The sequence below is a fragment of the Macrosteles quadrilineatus genome, unplaced genomic scaffold (assembly GCF_028750875.1).
Source record: "Macrosteles quadrilineatus isolate MER2022 unplaced genomic scaffold, UCM_ALF_1.0 Scaffold_1__1_contigs__length_201487025, whole genome shotgun sequence".
Taxonomy (NCBI): Eukaryota; Metazoa; Arthropoda; class Insecta; order Hemiptera; family Cicadellidae; genus Macrosteles; species Macrosteles quadrilineatus.
The window spans coordinates 187,133,235-187,151,851 of NW_026542594.1; the positions used below are offsets into that span (position 1 = coordinate 187,133,235).

At 38.9% G+C, this 18,617-nt stretch overlaps 1 protein-coding gene across 1 annotated transcript in view; it reads right to left on the bottom strand.

The window, feature by feature from the left end:
- LOC128991978 (FACT complex subunit spt16) overlaps positions 1-17,538 on the bottom strand; it is a 31,213-nt gene extending 13,675 nt beyond the window's left edge. Inside the window, exons 1-14 of the mRNA XM_054415301.1 lie at positions 17,253-17,538; positions 13,766-13,867; positions 11,730-11,891; positions 11,171-11,323; positions 10,347-10,493; positions 7,338-7,489; positions 6,183-6,297; positions 5,808-5,956; positions 4,679-4,865; positions 3,675-3,848; positions 3,163-3,361; positions 1,909-2,107; positions 1,063-1,301; positions 514-656 (exon numbers count right to left, since the gene is read on the bottom strand). Of these exons, the coding sequence (XP_054271276.1) occupies positions 514-656; positions 1,063-1,301; positions 1,909-2,107; positions 3,163-3,361; positions 3,675-3,848; positions 4,679-4,865; positions 5,808-5,956; positions 6,183-6,297; positions 7,338-7,489; positions 10,347-10,493; positions 11,171-11,323; positions 11,730-11,891; positions 13,766-13,867; positions 17,253-17,324 (2,193 nt within the window). The 5' untranslated portion in view covers positions 17,325-17,538. The remainder of the gene's footprint in view (positions 1-513; positions 657-1,062; positions 1,302-1,908; positions 2,108-3,162; positions 3,362-3,674; positions 3,849-4,678; positions 4,866-5,807; positions 5,957-6,182; positions 6,298-7,337; positions 7,490-10,346; positions 10,494-11,170; positions 11,324-11,729; positions 11,892-13,765; positions 13,868-17,252) is intronic.
- Positions 17,539-18,617: the final 1,079 nt, after the last annotated feature.

The window sequence follows — 18,617 nt, forward strand, 5'->3', positions numbered from 1 at the left end:
ATGGGACCTTGTACCCGAAACTAGTCACCCCAGACTAATTAAAAGTTGGAAGATGGACAAAAAGGTATGTAAGCCTATCATATTATTTGTAAAACTTCACTGATAACATGTATGGTACTGACAGTTGGTGGTGGAAAAGCAACATGTAGGAATGAATAGTCTTAAAGATGTCCAAGGAATAGGTCGATAGCGGGAGTCAAACTCCACTTACAATCCTGCTTTTTGTAGCTTGTAAAATTGCCTTGTGTATTCGAGCCCTTAGTAAGGTAACATTCTGTTGGCAGTTTTACCACATGTTAAATATAACACTTATAAAGCTTAGCCCTAATACAAATTGAGCTTGTTTCTGCTAGATTGTCATGCAAAGAAAGCTTGACATTGTTGTAGGCCCTATGATAAAATATTTTCACACCTTACACTACTACTACTGTACTACATAACTTGAAACCTTGATTTAAATCAATAATAGACAAAATTTGATCGAAATAGTAAGACTTGCAGACTGAACTTTACCTTCAGATGGAAATGAAGTAGAATGATCATCTCGGAATCGCAAGGTTGGAAGAATGCGTTTTTTATATTGTTATACAATATGTCCACTTTATCACCTCTCACAGAAGTGTAGCGGAAACCATTGCTGTGCGCTTCTAGTGACCCTGTTATAACATTAAATGCACTTATATTACCTATCTTATTTCACAGTATTAACCTACAAATTTCAACGAGCGATACTTGTAATACTTATAGAAATAAAAAATACTCTCTGCTGCAGTAAACCTGCAGAATAAGCGGATTATCATTTGTCTGATTTGGTTTTGCTTAAATATTTTTTTTTACATTTAAAATTTATTCCTTGTAAAATCATAGAGTAATAGCTCCTTCCCTATTAAGGGAAATTTGCCAAAACAAAAACAAAGCAAGCTTCTGCTGAAGATATTTGAGCTGGAAAAAACAGAAAACTCTAGAACACATAAGGCATCAAGTTTAATCTTGAACTAGTAGAACTAATGGTAATAAATGTATGAAATAAATTAATAATATGACAACTGATGGTGGAGCTACCTGTCATTCGCTTGGCGACAATGTTGGGTCGGATGTACAGATCCTTCAACTTGGGGTTGCTCTTGTTGCTAGAGATGACCAGAGTATCTTGCTGTACCAAGTCTTCTTTCTCTTTCTCCTCGGCTTCACGAGACTTGAACTTCTTCTGTACCTCCTTGATCAGTCTGAAGGCTGTGTTTAGGTTTGACGAGGCAGCAGCAATCTCACCGGGCTCCTTGGTGTTCGAGCTGCGATACGTCCTACAAACCAACATGCGACAATCGTTACAATATTGAATGTCTTTTGACAAAATTTTAAAAGCAATATGACCATTAAACATACAGCATACACACACAATAGTGCATTGGCAATACAGTGACCAGTAATCTGTGTTTAGTAAAATGCAGGTTTATTGAGATACTATTTCAATTATTTAATTAGAGTTGCCAATGTAAATTTGAGACTGCTAACGTTTATGTGTCAATGCATGTTTTGTCCCCCAATTTGTCGCCACTTGCCAGTACGAGTAGTAACAGTGCAGTTTGGCATTGTACATGATTAAATCAAATGTATGTAATTTCATATTTAAGTACAGTCAGTGACTTGTATATGGTAGTAGTTTGCAAACCGAGAATATTGAATATCGAGAATATTTGAGAATACCGGGAATTTGTTTCAATAAGCTATATTTCCGTTTATCTAGTAAAATGATTTAAAAACTGTGGATAAATTTATTTAACCCTTGGCAAATCAAAGTTAGTATACTATTCACATTTTTAAAATCACATCTACTAGATCTATTTCTTCCAATCCTATCCAACAAACAAAATTACTATTAGTTATTTTGAGACAAATTGCAAAACTTACACTTCCTTAACAAAAGTGGCGTCTGGTGAAGGGAACGCTGATCCGTCGTTCCTCGCCATTGTTGCTCCGGGGTGGAAAAAGTTGATCCTGAGGTAAGTGTAGTCTCCCTCCACACTCTGCGAGATGTTCTTGATGGTGGAGATGTGGAACGGCACAGGAATACCAAACACTGGCAGAATCACCGTCTCATACTTTTTATCTGAAAAATTCACAATGGATCTATGATAGGAGATTCATAACTGAAAAAATATATGTTATTTTGGTTCTTCAATAATATATCATTTTGGTGTGAGCAAAACGATGTTCTAATTTTTTACATTGGTGAAATGAACAACCTTCACAAGGCTTATATTTACCACTTCAGTATTTTGTGCAGGTTTTACTTGTCTTTCTTGATTTTGTAAAATATCTTGGTTGTAAACAACATGCAAAATTTTGTATTGTGATGAACAAGACCATTTTATCCTAGCAGATGAAAGCATTTACTTTGAGTTAAGTGACTGAAGAATGATCATGTTGTATCATATATTAGTTAATTTGGCTTTGGTCGAGTTGAAATTAATTATTATTAACTAAATTGAAACCTGAATATAACACATTTTGTTTGATGACTGATTTATCTGGTCAGTCAGACAATGAGCAATTGGTAACTGATGGTGTCAGTTAGGATGCAGTGTGGAAGGGATGAGACAAAGGCTCCCTACAACAATGAAAGTCACACCACTAGACGCTAGTGGTATTAATCCAACAAAAATTAATTTTAGGGATGACTATAGGCTACAAAATAAAGTTACGGTGGCAAGAGAAGAATTCTTCTGGGCTTGTACATCCCGTTTGCCACTTTATTTGAGACCAGCTGTTGCCATTTTTTTATTAAAAAAGAACACAATTGAATGAGCCAGTCACAAGACTTATTTTTGCAACTGTGATTATTAATGTGGCATGAAAGATAGCCTAAGCTGAGTTTACACAAGGCCAGTAGATTAAGCAGGTTATGGAACAGGTTACTTGCCTAAAGTGTATTTCAAGATTCTTAAAGCAGGTAGCCTGCCCGCATACTCTAAACGCGGCTTTACAGTAAGTCGTCCTGTCATTTTTGTTAAAAAGTTGGTGTATTCAACCGTAATTTACATCAGCGCAATCTGTCAGTAGCGCAATCTGTCAGTGGCTCAACTGAACTACGTCCATGTTGATTCAAAACTGGCGACAATTTTAACATGAGGATGGAATGTCATAGTCAGTTGTTGCACTCACCGACATATATCTTGAGTTCCTTGACCTCTGGTTCGTTAGGCATCTGTCCTCTTCCCTTGTAGCTGACGTTAGACTTGCGTACCTTGGTCTCCTTACCTCCCCCTCCCTGCGCCGCCAGTCTCTGTCTCGCTTGCTCGTTCAGCTGAGCAGCCAACTCCTTCTGATGCTGCTTGCGCTTCTCCTCGGCTGACGAATCCGTCTATGTTCAACAACAGTTGTGAGATACTTTTACCAGTATTGTCGACGGTTACAACCTCTAAAAGGTTGGAAATTTAATCTTTAACCAATCATCAAACTCGCTTCATTAATCTTTTGAGTTGAAAGTAAAATACATTACAACCCTTTAAACCGCTCCCTGTTAACCAAAACACAGGTGACAGAAACCATAATGAAAATACTAATCAATTAGACTATTAGTTGGGCAAAGTAAATTGCCTGCAATAGCGGAATGTAATGGCGCAGATGACGACATGGATCTACTATCAACAAGTAATGAAGCTGAATACACTTACCCTGAGTTTCGACTCGAGCACAGCTGTCCGTCGGCCTCTGCCTGTCAAGGGCTCTTCTGGCTTTGGCTCATTTTCTTTTTCCTCTTCCTCATCTTCTTCATTGTCTTGTTTGACAAACATCGCGACATTCTTCAGTTTCTTCTTACTCTGTGTGAGGATCGTAGCCAGCTGACCCTGTAGTGTTCAACTTGGTTATTGAATTGTACATAATGGAACCACAAGTCAATAGTAGTGAATTATTGTGATCCAATAATGTTAGATAGAAAATGTGTTAAGCATTTTCAGAGGCCCACAAAACTGTGAATTGCCAATATAGTTTCAATCATACAGCCAATTTGACTATTCAGTTGAAATTACAATGTAACTCAGTCAAAAATGTTATAATCAAAATTTTGTAAAAAAAACTTAATTTTTAGCGGCAAACCTAAGTAGCCTACTCCTTATGTTAATCAAACAGGGAATAAATATGTTAAATTTAAAGACATTTCTTAGTCTAAATCCATTCAGACAAATGGAAGTAGGTTACTATTATTGATACTATAAAGATTCAGAACCAACGTCACAATGAATTTTAAAAACTCTGTACAAATGGAAGTTTGGTTAGTCTGCAGGTTTGCTACAACAGGGTTTTGACTTTTGAGAGGAAACCTTGCTTACCAGAATGGAAAAGAGTCCAATGTGGCACATAAGAAACACAATACAAAATTTACACAATACACAAAACATTATATAGAAGAGAAAGTTCATGTATTTCCTGGCCACCACAACTGCCAGCTAAAAGACAACTTTCTTGTTGACTCATCCTTTCCTTAGTTGAACAAGCTCAGTGACAGTAAAATGTTCTTGTCTTTTGAGAATAGTGTCAAGTTTTGTGTTTCTTGTGCCAGTTTGGAATCTTATCCGTTCATGTAAGCCTGCGATCTACACGAAAATTCCTAATCCTTGATCCTAAAACATCCTTTTTCCTTAAACTTGAAGTTTTAATTCATTGTTTTGTAAGCTACCTCGTTGACGAGTACTGTGTCTCCGATGAACAGTGCGTAGATCTTGCCCTCCTTATCACTGGCCTCCCTATTGGTGAGGTTGGAAAGGCCGACGTTTAGGTTGAACACTTGGCCTTTGCGAGCCACAGCTGTTGTCTTTGGGCCAATGGTAAGGGAACTCTCTCTGAACTCGATGCCCATCACAAACCTGTAAACATTTACTATTGAAGCTTCATAGAATTTGTCAATCTGTACATACATAAATAGCTTATTTATAGGTAAGAGAACAGATACTACATGACAGTAGAGTGAGTCTAAGGGTATAGCGTAGGACTTCTCCTTTGTGGATCTAGGTTAAAATCCTTTCACTACTTATGCCAATTATCTGATGTTGTCACACAAATAAAATGCAACCAAAGCAAAAATTCTGCTTACCGGGTCTATAAAATCCCACTTTGATATAAGTAAAATCCAGTTTCAGCCTGCATGAATCTAGTAAAAAAGTTCTGTTCTATCTAAATTGATATTTTTGTCTCTTTCAACCTTGCTATAATAAGCTAAAACAGGGGTGCGCAATAATTCGATTTAGGATGAAGTGCTTCAAGGTCTCGACCTGCCCCTGTTAGATAAGATAAGATAAGCTAAAACAGTTCAAGTAATTGGGTTCAGTTAGCAGCATATAAAACACTTCAGAAATTATTTCGATCTATCTTAAAGTGAATGTATGTGTTAGCACCAATAAATAATAGGTTTACTAGCAAGGACAACTGTCTCTTTTTAAGACATCGGAATTCCAAAAACAAAAAGCCATGTGATTAAAACTGTTTTTATTAGCCTAATGACAATGTCGAAGATACTTGGTGCAGTAGGCCTAAGCTGATATAAATTACTTACTTACAAGTTGAATACACTCAAAAGTCAAAACTCATTAATTAAACACAATCCTGATTGTTTAAAATCTCCAAACTGTTGAATTTTGAATGACAGAAATACTTTCATGAACAGTAGAAGCACAAGTTAATGTTCACTGACACAAGTTTGGAGTTTATTTAGCTGAGTGCATTGGCTTTCTGTTCAACTATTAGGCTACAATCAACCTAAAATTCAAGATAGGCTATGTAAGAGCACAAGTGGTAAATATTTCACTCACCCAAAGTTCTTGACCAGATGATCGACAAGCTCGGGTTTTGTTTTCTTCGTGTAACTGACTCCAGCCTCGTACACTTGGCACAGTTTCTTGCCGGCCTGTAGATTCTTTATGAGTTCCTCTTCTAGATCCACTAGGAAATTGTAGTTAGCCTGAAATTAGGGGTTAATTCAATTTAGTTTGGATCAGATTAGATTCATAAGACGCACACCAACACCAGGGTGCTTATTTCATGAAGAAGTTCTACATCAAACTCCTACACTATATACAATCCTAATGTTTTATGAGCAAAACTCTTTCAGCGGGTTTGATGGCAAATTACATAGCGACACTCCAAACAGGAATCTATTGAATGTTTTTATATGGATCTCGTTTTACCTGAATCGCATCAGTAGGGTCCACCAGAAGTGTCCTCACGATGTTGGAACAGTAGGACTTGTACCTGGCGCCCAGGGAACACACAATCGCTCCAAAGTGGAGGTTGTTTTTGTCACTGGAATACAAATTACAAATCAGAATGTAATGTTTTTAGGAAAAAGCATTAGCTTGAATTAAACAAATTATATAGAATGGAGAGGACACAGCCAACTTATCTGAAGAAAGTTTGCAGACAAGTCACAGCACAAATAAATTATATACACACCAAAGACTTGATATTTCGCACCTTCAGAGACATACTTAAGCTTACTTATCTTAGGCAAGTTAGCTGTGTCCTCTCCATCCTATATCATTTGGTTGGATTAGAATACAATCAATAGGCCCTATTAAGTCTAATTTTTGTGTTATGTTTAACAACAATTAAGGCACACTTATGACTCTTGATTGGAATTATCTATATAAGAATTTTAATATAGGCACAGAGAAGTAAGACAGAGAGAAAACATGCTTATGGAACAACCGTGCGCTTTTAGCTCTGGAATGGTGGGGTGGAAATATACTAGTACCACGCAAGGCAGAGCCGAACGGCTATTGTTTACAACAGCAGTTGTAGCACACAGGCTCTTACTTCAGTGTGAGCACTGTAGTACGTGTTGATGAGGAGGAAGAGGAGAGCGGAAGGGGACGACCAATAGAATTTGCACTAGACATAAGTGACTGGTGCTAGACACTACTTAAGTGACTGGTGCTAGACACTACTTAAGTGTTCCGGTACCATTGAATATTTCCTCTATATCTTATTTCTCTGCGATAAGGGCTATACATTGTAGAAAAATATTACAGATTAGGTTCTGGGGATGGATCAACATTAGGCCATTTGCCTATTGGGTCTGATGACAATTAGGGTGTCCAATTGTAATCAATCACCACTTACCACCTCTAGATGTATTTACCGTCTTGTCAGTCAACAGCATAAGTGTAAATATATGTTTTGAACGAGTTAACCATATTTTTATATAAGTTCTATAAATTTAGTAACACGTACAAAGCTGTTCAAGTTAATAGGCCTAACTTCCTAATTAAAAAAGAACACAACAAAAATGAATTATATTTTTTCAAGCGGAAAATCAGGCTTACGCCCAAGCTGTTACTGACCTGACGACGCTGAACTTGAGGTTGTAGTTGCCGCCGCTCTGTATGATGGCCGGGTAGCACATGTCCAGCTGACTCGTGTCTACGTTGCTCACGTACTTCTTGTCCGACAAGGCTGACTCCACCCCTTCCGCCAGCTTAGCGTGCTTCACTTTCTGCACAACAACAACTCATTCATTTTCAAATATCAAGATGAAATATTAAGTATTAGATCAAACTACTCCCGATATTGACTCTTGGAGCCAGTATTGTGTAAAAATTTACACAAAATTAGGCTGGATCAGAACAAAGACAGTATTTTTTAAATTTTAAATTTATACTTTGATAGGATCAAGTCATTATTTAGAAGAGAAAACAACGTCTAACAGAATTAAGGTGCTACTAGTTAAATAGTACCAAGTTGTGGGGTCATTCCATATGAAATAAACAAATAAAAAAATATTTTCAACCTAAGACCATCTCTTAGATTTTGATGGAATTTTGCATATTAGTAGTATTTAGAGTCCTGAAGAATCCAAATATCCTTTTTAAAAATTTATTTTTCATAGTTTTTAAAATAGGCCTAGGGCCTATAGGCTATACATTTTAAAGTAGGCCTAATTGGTAAACATTTTTGTTTTTGGCATGCACGCCAGTCTAAAATATTGTCTAGTATGAGCTTGTATTTGCCTACAAAGTTATGCACAGGGTGTCTAGTTTATTTCTATTATAAAATTCAAGACTAATTCCAGACTTTTCAAGACTAATTCCAGATTTTTCAAGACTAGTTTCTTCAAAAATTAGTGGGTGTTGATACCAAAATGTATCGATTCTCGATTCTTGATACCGATAAAAAATTTTATAGATTAACCAAATTTTCTAAATAATACTACACCAACCCCTGTCTTTGTCATAAAGTAGTATTATGATAATGCGGTGTTTTCAAGTGAAGAAATAATGCAGCAATAAAAAATTCTAACTAGCAAATTTGGTTTTTGTTATCATGAAATCTTCCGCGTACCGTACGTTTAGACATCATCATTGACTGCAGCGGTTACAGAAACGTGATCGTCGTCGTCCGCGAACACGGCAAAATCATTAACAATTCCTGCGGCCTTGTAGACATCAATGACATCATCGTCGTCTCCCGCGGTCTCAGAAACGTCATCGTCATCGTCCGCGATCGCGGCAAAATCATGAACATTTCCCGCGGCTGTTTAGACATCACCGTCATCTCCCGCGGTCACGGAAACGTTATCGTCGACGTCCGCAATCACGGCAAAATCATGAACATTTCCCGCGGCTGTGGAGACATCATCGTCGTCTCCCGCGGTCACGGAAACGTCATCGTCATCTCCCGCGGTCACGAAAACGTCATCGTCATCTCCCGCGGTCACGGAAACGTCATCGTCGTCGTCCACGATCGCGACAAAATCATGAACATTTCCCGTGGCCGAGCAGATCGTCGTCTACCGCGGTCACGGAAACGTCATCGTCGTCTCCCGCGGTCACGGAAACGCCATCGTCGTCTCCCGCGGTCACGGAAACGCCATCGTAGTCTCCCGCGGTCACGGAAACGCCATCGTTGTCTCCCGCGGTCACGGAAACGCCATCGTCATGTCCCGCGATCGCGACAAGATCATGAACATATTCCGCGGCCGAGCAGATATCATCGTCGTGTCCCGCGGTCACAGAAACGCCATCTTCATCTCCCGCGGTCACGGAAACGTCATCGTCGTCGTCCGTGATCACGGAAACGTCATCGTCGTCGTCCGCGATCGCGACAAAATCACGAACATTTCGCGCAGCCGAGCAGATATCATCGTCGTCTCCCGCAATCGCGACAAATCTTGAACATTTCGCGCAGCCGAGCAGATATTGTCATCTCCCGCGATCGCGGCTAAATCATAAACATTTCCCGCGGCTGTTTAGACGTCACCGTCATCTCCTACGGTCAGGGAAACGTTATCGTCGTCGTCCGCGATCACGGAAACGTCATCGTCGTCGTCCGCGATCGCGACAAAATCATGAACATTTCGCGCAGCCGAGCAGATATTGTCATCTCCCGCGATCGCGGCTAAATCATGAACATTTCCCGCGGCTGTTTAGACGTCACCGTCATCTCCTACGGTCACGGAAACGTCATCGTCGTCGTCCGCGATCACGGAAACGTCATCGTCGTCGTCCGCGATCGCGACAAAATCATGAACATTTCGCGCAGCCGAGCAGATATCATCGTCGTCTCCCGCGGTCACGGAAACGTCATCGTCGTCTCCCGCGGTCACGGAAACATCATCGTCATCTCCCACGGTCACGTAAACGTCATCGTAGTCTCCCGCGGTCACGGAAACGTCATCGTAGTCTCCGCGGTCACGGAAACGTCATCGTAGTCTCCCGCGGTCACGGAAACGTCATCGTCGTCGTCCACGATCTTGGCAAAATCATGAACATTTCCCGCGGCTGTTTAGACATCACCGTCATCTCCTGCGGTCACGGAAACGTTATCGTCGTCGTCCGCGATCACGGCAAAATCATGAACATTTCCTGCGGCCGTGTAGACATCATCGTCGTCTCCCGCGGTCATGGAAACGTTATCGTCGTCTCCCGCGGTCTCGGTAACGTCATCGTCGTCTTCCGCTGTCACAGAAACGTCATCGTCGTCGTCCACTATCGCGGCAAAACCGTGAACATTTACCGAGGCCGTGTAGACATCATCATTGGCTTTCGCGGTTACGTAAACGCAAGACAACGATCGCGGCAAAATCATGAAAATTCCCGACTTTGAAATCAAATTTAAGACTAAATCCCGACTTTTCAAGACCATTTTGAAATTTATTCATTTATTCATAATTCAATACTGATTCCCGACTTTCCCGACTACTAGACACCCTGTATGCAATTGCTAATTTAGGATTTAAATACCTTTTACTAAGTTCAATATTTCTAATCATTTTAAGGCATACAGTGTCATTACCTCAGGTTTAACTCAGTGAGGAAGAATTGAAATTTTCATTATGGTTGTCATTATGTTACCTTTTCAGCATCAATGATGTCCATGACCTGATCCTTGAGGTACTTGTTGAATATATCGACCGACACTTGGCAAGCCTTCTTCATGATGGTTAACTCGGAGTCTTCCTTGGGACTCATGATGGCCGCCACACTGACACTCATGTCCACCTACAAGTGACACAAGAATATTACATACAACTTGTCGACCTGAACAAGAACAAATAAAAGTAGACAGAAATTGGATTGTTCCAATCACCAAGAGCACACAATTCAAATTAGATAAGTTTTACCCCTCCAAATACACAACTAAACTGGAAACGGATGTCTTCGGTAAGTATGACGGTTTATTAAACGTCTCTTTTTTTTTGCAAGAGTTGTAGATTTATACGTTGTTTTCAAATTACCCGTATTTCAACATTCATTAACCTTAAGCCCTCTGTGGTAGTTTTAGGAACCAAGATAATCATTTAAATTAAAGGATTTATCGAACTAAGGTCGTTCTACTGTATAAGAAAGAAAAGAAAGAAACCCCCTGGTTGCATTATCCATTCACATAGAATCATTTCAAGCACCTAATATTTTATGCGAAAAGATAAATATAGGAATGATTAAGCTTACACATGCCATTAGGCCTATAATATATTTACATGTTAATTGATTCTAACGTATTTAAAAGTTAATGACTGGACCAATGAGTTCATTCATAATTAAATTTTTTATTAACCGTTGGTCTGATGTAGGCCTAGGCCTTTGAAATACTCTTGCTCAAGGTTTTGAATAAATACTCAACTGTGATTGCCAAATTTAGCCTGGAACTATTCAAGAACCAACTATTGTAGACTTACTTGTGTAAACTTTTCTTTTTCTAGGACAGCCTTCCAAGCAGTCATGAATGGACCGGGATATGCATCTTTCACAAACACGCCGACTGTCTTGCCAGCTTTGCTGCCTTTTATAGCATCCACCAACTTCTGGAATGCTGGTTTGTCATCACCGCCCTGAAATACACACTTTATTTTATATGGAATACCTCTTTTTATTCAGTAAGGTAAATGTTACACTTCCAGCATCTCAAGTGCTGATGAAATATTAATAAGTTCACAATTTGTACATCCATTTTAATTTAACTGAAACATTCTTTAGTTATTGCATTGGAACCTTGACAGCAAAATCGCTTGGTTTTTACAATATTTACTGGTAATATCCTATTAATTTGTTCAACAAAAGTCAAAAAAATAATAAGGCCTGTTTACATAACCGTCCTTGGTGAACCCCAGGAGCTTCCAAAACCAACAGCTCTAATTGTGAACTTTAATAATCATCTTGCCCCGTAAAATATTCTAATTTAAAAACTTATGTTTTTAAAACCCTTTACGTCAGACTGCAAGCACAAGGATTACAAACCTTATCTCTCGTATGGAGCTTCACTGGCGGAACACTGTTTTCATCTTTACTTGCTTCCACCTGGCGTAAAAATTCAATTTTCTTCTTGCTGGCCAGAAAATGAATTGCGTCTTTGGTTAACACCATGATGGTGTCAGTTAACTCATAACCGAGCAACCAAGTCTGAAATTTGTATCAGTCTGAATTAGCTATGAAAAATATAAAACAAACAATTAACAACAAGAATACCTAGGCCTATCACCCAATTGAATAAATTAGGCTATTTTAAAGTAATGAAACTATGTTTTTTTGCAACAGAAGTATTTAAGTTACCATGTAGGCCTAGTAGGTTCATAGCATTCCTTTGACAAACTATCAATAGTTAAAAAGAAAGCCACAAACTCAAACCATGCAGATATAGGTGGATTTACGACATGTATATGAGAGGGAATTTTATCCTTGAGCGATGACTTTACAGAATCAGGGCTGGATACAGAAGGGGGGGGGGGGCTGAGAGAACGTAACGCCCCCCTGCAAACAACGGATTTTTTGGGTAAAAAAATAAAAAATGTATAAATTATAAATAAATAAAATGACTTTAAAAATAAAATAAAAAGTTAACATTTAATTGTTTATATTTTAATAATCATGGTGAACAGCTAAAAAAATTATATAATCAGGATATTGTAATGTTAATTTTGTCTTGTGGTTTACATCAAGAATGTAGAAGAATGCCGCCTTTGTGAAAGAAGCCAAAGACATTACAAAAAATGTGTATTTTATCTTTACTTTAGTGACATTATTTTACCATTTCTAAGCTCAATGCTGATGTAATAAAGTTATCTCTCTCTCTCTCCATCTGTCTGTCTCTCTCTCTCAAGTATAGGGTATGGGATAGCTTAGCAATCAAAATGGGAATTTAAAATCCCTTGCTGTCAGTGTAAGACACTGTGCCTATGTCACCTTCTTATTCTCACTTTTCCCATCGCTCGTTTTGATCGCCATGCTAAGTTATGTTTTTGTATGTTTAGAAGTGAATTCTTGTTGCGATTTGAATACCTTTACCTAACGTAAATATGGCAAGTAATATTTCTAACAATACAGGTTTGTGTCTGAAAATGCTCGCCTGAATAATTGAATAGCCTACCTATTGTAATTGTACGATTATTTCAAAATCTAAAGCATAAATTAGTGGTTGCAGGAAAATAGCAAGCGCAAGCTAAACAGCCCAACCTAAAATCTTGACCTATTCCGACCACTGCAGTTTCCCGACAGTCAGTCAGTGTTGCCATTGATTATTTACAGGGTTACCGATTATTGATAGGTATGATTATTAGGGTTATTGATTATGTATCAATGGTGTTGCCACTAGTTGGATTTGATTATCTGGAAATAGATTATTTGTAGGGTATAACACAAAATTGACATTTTTACTAGGCCTAACCCTTTATATAATAATTTGGAACACTCATAATGCAAAATCTAGTTAAACATAAAGTAAATAGGGGAATTCGAATTAGGCCTACCTACTGTATTAAATAATATACCCATAAAACTTATTGAAGTGTGTGTTTCTCTTGACAAATTGCTTTAAGACCAGGTGCTGATACTTTTATACCATCACAAATTAAACAAACACTATTTTAAATCAATTATGTTTTTGCCATTTTTTGAGTCACACTTGCCCTTGGAACCAAGGTGTTTTGATTTTTGTTACAGACCCAGTTGAAAAAAAAAACAAAAAAAAACAATTAGGAATTAACTGAAGTAACTAATTTCTGGGCATCATTAATACTGTCTTCATAGGCCTTCTATAAGCCTAGCTGAAAATGCTTGTTTCATGATTCAAAATTTTCTGGGAGAGGCCCCCAGACCTCCCTCTGGCTGGTGGGTTTCCATACCCCTAGAAGCCCCCCCCCCCCCCCCAGTTGTTCTCTGGACCCTCCCGTGAACAGAATATATTTTATAATAAAAAAATAATTATAGCTTTAATACCTGTCAGCAGTTGCAGAGTTCATATAACTTAACCCGTTTAAGGTTAGCGGATCAGATTTTACCTGCAATGCAATGGATTTGCTATAAACAACATCCTCGTCCACCCCCACTCCAGACACCAAGGCATCAGCCTTGCCCAGGCCGTCACCTCCATTGTCAGCATCCTAAAAACATGATTAGTTTATTTAATACATTTATTTAAGCCTAGGACAAGAAATTACACTTATTTTTTTTGCCTATAACCATAGCCTATTAGACAAAAAGATTTAAATATAGACTGTCAGCCGTGCTGCGGTTACCATAGGTTGTGGCGCATACCGCTGTTGTAGCGCCGTGTACTTACGTAGCGCGTACGCCGTATCTACACAGTGCTCCCTGCAGGTGTGTGCCACAACCTATGGTAACCACAGTACAGCTGACGGTCTATATTTAATTCTTTTTGTCCATGCTATAACTAACACTCAAGTTTTGATACCGTACATAAACAAATTTAGGGTCCGTTATCCACAACACTAAGATCGAGTTACAAAACAAAATTGTGTTGTACTGTGCTAGGGCCTGTGTGTTCAAACTAAGTTACCTACTTAAAACATGGACTTAATTTAATACCAAAAACATTCCTTATGACCTTGTGTAGACTCAAGGCATGGGCCTAGTTCTAATGGACATTTTCAATTGGGAAAAGGCCTAGGCCTAATATTAGCCTACTTCAATAGGTACTGCATCGGTGACCGACAAAGTCGGACAAGATTGTGTTGAATTTAAAACTAGGCCTACACCTAAATTAAATAATAAAAACTACTTATGATGGCGGCGGGTTACCAAAAAGTGGTGTGATCCCTATGCTTAGCTCAGTTAACAAATACAGAGGTCTGCGCAACTAATAGTTCCTCAGTGTGTCTTTGAAAGTCCTTAAGCTTACGTCCAGCTTGCGCACTTCAGCCAGAAGTGTTTTTTAGAGATTGCTGGTGGTATAGTAGGCAAGTATTTGTATTTTCTTTCGTCGTTGACCCTCTGGCAGGGAGACTGTGTCTAGTTATTACGAAATGGTAGCGCTATAGTCCAGGCAAAACGGCATCCAGAGGTAAAGGAGATGGCCATGATGTGTCTGGTATGAGTGATTGATCCTCCCGTCAAGCAATTTTCGCTAAGCTTTCCTTGTGTGATACCATGCTATTAAGGATGTACTGACTGTAGGCTAGCTGTGTTAGGCTAGAATATATGCTAAATAGGCTTAGCCTAAATAAAAAGGTTGAAAGAGAAACAGACATTTCACAAAGTCATCGGCCTATTACCTTATTACCATCTTCTTGACCGTTGACCCATCGTATGATGGGAATAGGCTGTGTCAGCGTAAAAACTACTTATTTCAATTCCCGCACATATGTATAAAACTCACAAATTTAAAAAAAACATACTTCAGTACTCATGGCGGTCGCTATGTTACTAATTCAGCTCATCCAAACTACCTTCCAGGAATTCCTTTATTGTGAAGTAGGGATTTTTACAGAAGATATTTCCTGTGGTGGTTTTAAACTTGATCTGCTGGCGAGGGTCTTAGTGGCAGCTGGGAGTTTGTTGAAGAAACGGATGACGCTTCCAGGGTATGAGTCTAGATTTCTACTGAGGCGAGTGTGAGGTACATCGAGTTGATTTCAGCCTCTTGTATTGTAGTGTTGAATGTCAGCCCTGGCCACCAGGCCCAGTTCATTGTTCTTGATTTCCTGCATGCATGCCCATAAGTAGTGGCTATAGATGGTTAAGATGCCCAGGTTTTTGAAGATGGGTTTGCTATGCTCATGGGGATGGTTGCTTGTTATAATGCACACAGCTTTCTTCTGGAGATTCAAAACTCTGGCTGCACCAGCAGCGTGTCCCCAGAGATGTATCCCATAAGAGATATGACAATGAAACATAGCACAGTACACCATAACCAGGTAGGAACTTGTAACACACTTCTTCAATCTCATCAGTATAAATATGACATGAGCCAGCTTAGTGCAGACATGTTTGACATGATTGCTCCAGTCCAGTGTTGAGTCAAGGTAGAAACCCAATAGTTTAACACTCCCACCGATGTTGTTTGAGGTGCGTGACAGAGTGCAAGTCATTCAGTTTGTCTTGGTCTCATTTAGCTGCAGTTTGTTTGCCCGGAACCACAGCTCCACATCTTTCAGATTATTTTTCGCTAGTTCTGCTGCAAGGAGTGGTGTTTTCCCTCTGGTATAAGGTAGTATCGTCAGCAAAGAGCACAAGATTTCCATACCACCCAAGGTAATTAATGGCAATCAGGAAGAGAAGTGGCCCGAGAACTGAGGCCTGAGGGACTCTGTAGAACCTCCCTTTCTGCGGATTTTGCACCCTTTAAGTCAACCACTTGTCTTCTGTCACTTAAGTAGCTACTGAGCATGGAGAGAACTTTACCTCTGACACCAAAAGCAAAAAGCTTATCAACAAGGATTCCATGAGGAACACAGACGAACGCTGTCTTCAAAAGCGTTTGCGATTTCATCAGCAATGACTGAAACTGCTCCAGTAGTGGACCTGCTCCTCTGAAAACCGTGCTGCGAGCTACTAAAAAGGTTGTTTGACTCAAAGTAATTGCAGGTTAATTCCTTTCCTACTATCTCGAGAACCTTGCCGAGGACAGGTACCAAAGAGATAGGCCTATAGCTAGCCAGAACGTTGGGGTCTCCCTATTGGTATATAGGCACTGTCCGTGCGATCTCCATGAGTGCGGGGAAAAAACCCTGCTGAAAGCTGTCATTGATAGCTAGGGTGAGGGGTGCATTTATGACATCCGCTACTTCCTTAAGGAGCTTGGTAGACCACCCATAGAAGTCGCGGCTCACGGTGCTCTTAAGCCCACTTATAATCTTCCGGACCTTTTTTACATTCACTTTACTCCATGCAGTCTTACTAAGGTCGAGCTGGAACTCCGGCATCCGACCTTTCAAAATGTTCAAAGGGTCAGAGGGAGCATCAGGGATAGGCCTACTGGTAACTATGTCTGAGCCTGATGAAATAAAGTTGTTAAATTCATCGGGACTTGCGGCGCAGCGCATTCCTGGAATAATAAAGTAAAAAGGCTAACACATACTGATTCTCTATGATAATAACAAATACCGTTAATACATTTTATTGGTCATCTGGATACATAAGTTAAAGTCATTAACAAAAATAACGTCTATGACTTTCAGCAGTGCTGAAGATTAGCATTATGTTCCGGCGCACACCACTAGGAGTGCCGTGTAGTTACAGCACTCACCCGCTGCAGCATCTGCTAGTAGCCTACGGCAAATAGCCTAAGATGCCTGCAGCGGTGTGTGCCGTAACTACACGGCACCTAATTCTTCAATGACACATAGGCTAGGAACAGTATCTTAAAAGCAATAAATCGATTAATACAAACAATAACCACTTGACTAGTTTAGCTTCATTGGTCATCTTGGTTCCGTAAACCTAACCTAGGAATAAAAATTGTATTTCACTTTGACACCTAAAACAAGATAATACTGATGCAAGTATGGTGTGATATAAGTTACTTACACTGTTCCATCCAGCATATAATCTTTTCATTCGCCTAAAAAAGGCATCTTTATCCAGTTGTATGTTGGACATGTTTTTCTTCACCACCGAACCGAAACTAAATTAGGCCTACGAAAAACGATCTAAAACACTACTTGAAAAGAGGACAAGAGGAATGACTTCCTACATATCTTATTTGTATCAATTAGAAAAAGTATTGCACTAAATTTGGAGTTTTATTCCCAAGATATAAAGTTTAACAACACCTTGCTACTTTTCTCAAACTAGACAATATGGCGAATGAAAAATGGAATGGAATGGAACCGAGTAATAATAAAGAGATTAAGAAGAAGTAAAGTGGCGGGCGGCTTTGTCATATTTTTCTTATAGAGTTACCAAGTTTTATATAAAACCATGCAACTGCGTGGATATGTTAATGTTTTGTCCTATTTATGCAAGCCACGATCATTGATTATTAACAAAATTGATTGTGTACATATCTTCCATCATAGGGAAATGTATAATCAATAATTAAACATACTCATAGGGTCTTTTGGTACATAATCATACAGTACAGTGGAGCTGATTATTCTGGAAACCATAATCTTAGGGTCCATTTCATATCAAACTACAAGTTACAATTAGATTTACATTGGGCGATCACTGATCTACTAATAATATTAGTTTATGAGTTTGTACTTTATTATGAAATAGAAACTCCGTAACTATATTTGGCGCATGACAACGCTTCAATGTACTAATTAAATTGTTTGGTTTATTAGCCCTAAAATGGTTTTGAAATAAATTGAAAAATTTTATGTTTTTAGGGTAAAAAATGGGAAAACCAATTTTTACCCCATAAACCCCTGTTCCCACGATCCGATCATTCTGGTTCGCAAACTCGTTAAAATAAAATATAGGTGTACACGTTTGTACCAAATTTCATCGAAATCGAATAATTTTTGCATGAGTTATTGTGCTAACGGACACATTTGACCAAAATATTGGAATTGGACGCCATCTTGAATTTTGGACTTCCGAGACTCCGATTTCATTAGACTTTTAAGTCAAAATAACCAATAAAACAATTTAAAGCAATTTTTTTAGGGTTCTTGTACGGATTTACTCGACTATATACATAGTGCGATGCTGGGGATTGTGATTTACTCAAACGGACATTAGACTGATCGAGTGAGGACATGCTTCTAGTTCAATTAACCATGCACACTACTTCTGAGTGGATACTCATGCAGATGTTGCTTAATTATTACCTTATTACCATCTCTTTGGCCATTGACCCATATCTTATGATGGGAATTAATAGGCTGTGTCAGCGTAAAAACAAACTTATTTTAATTCCCGCACATATGTATAAGGCTACGGCCA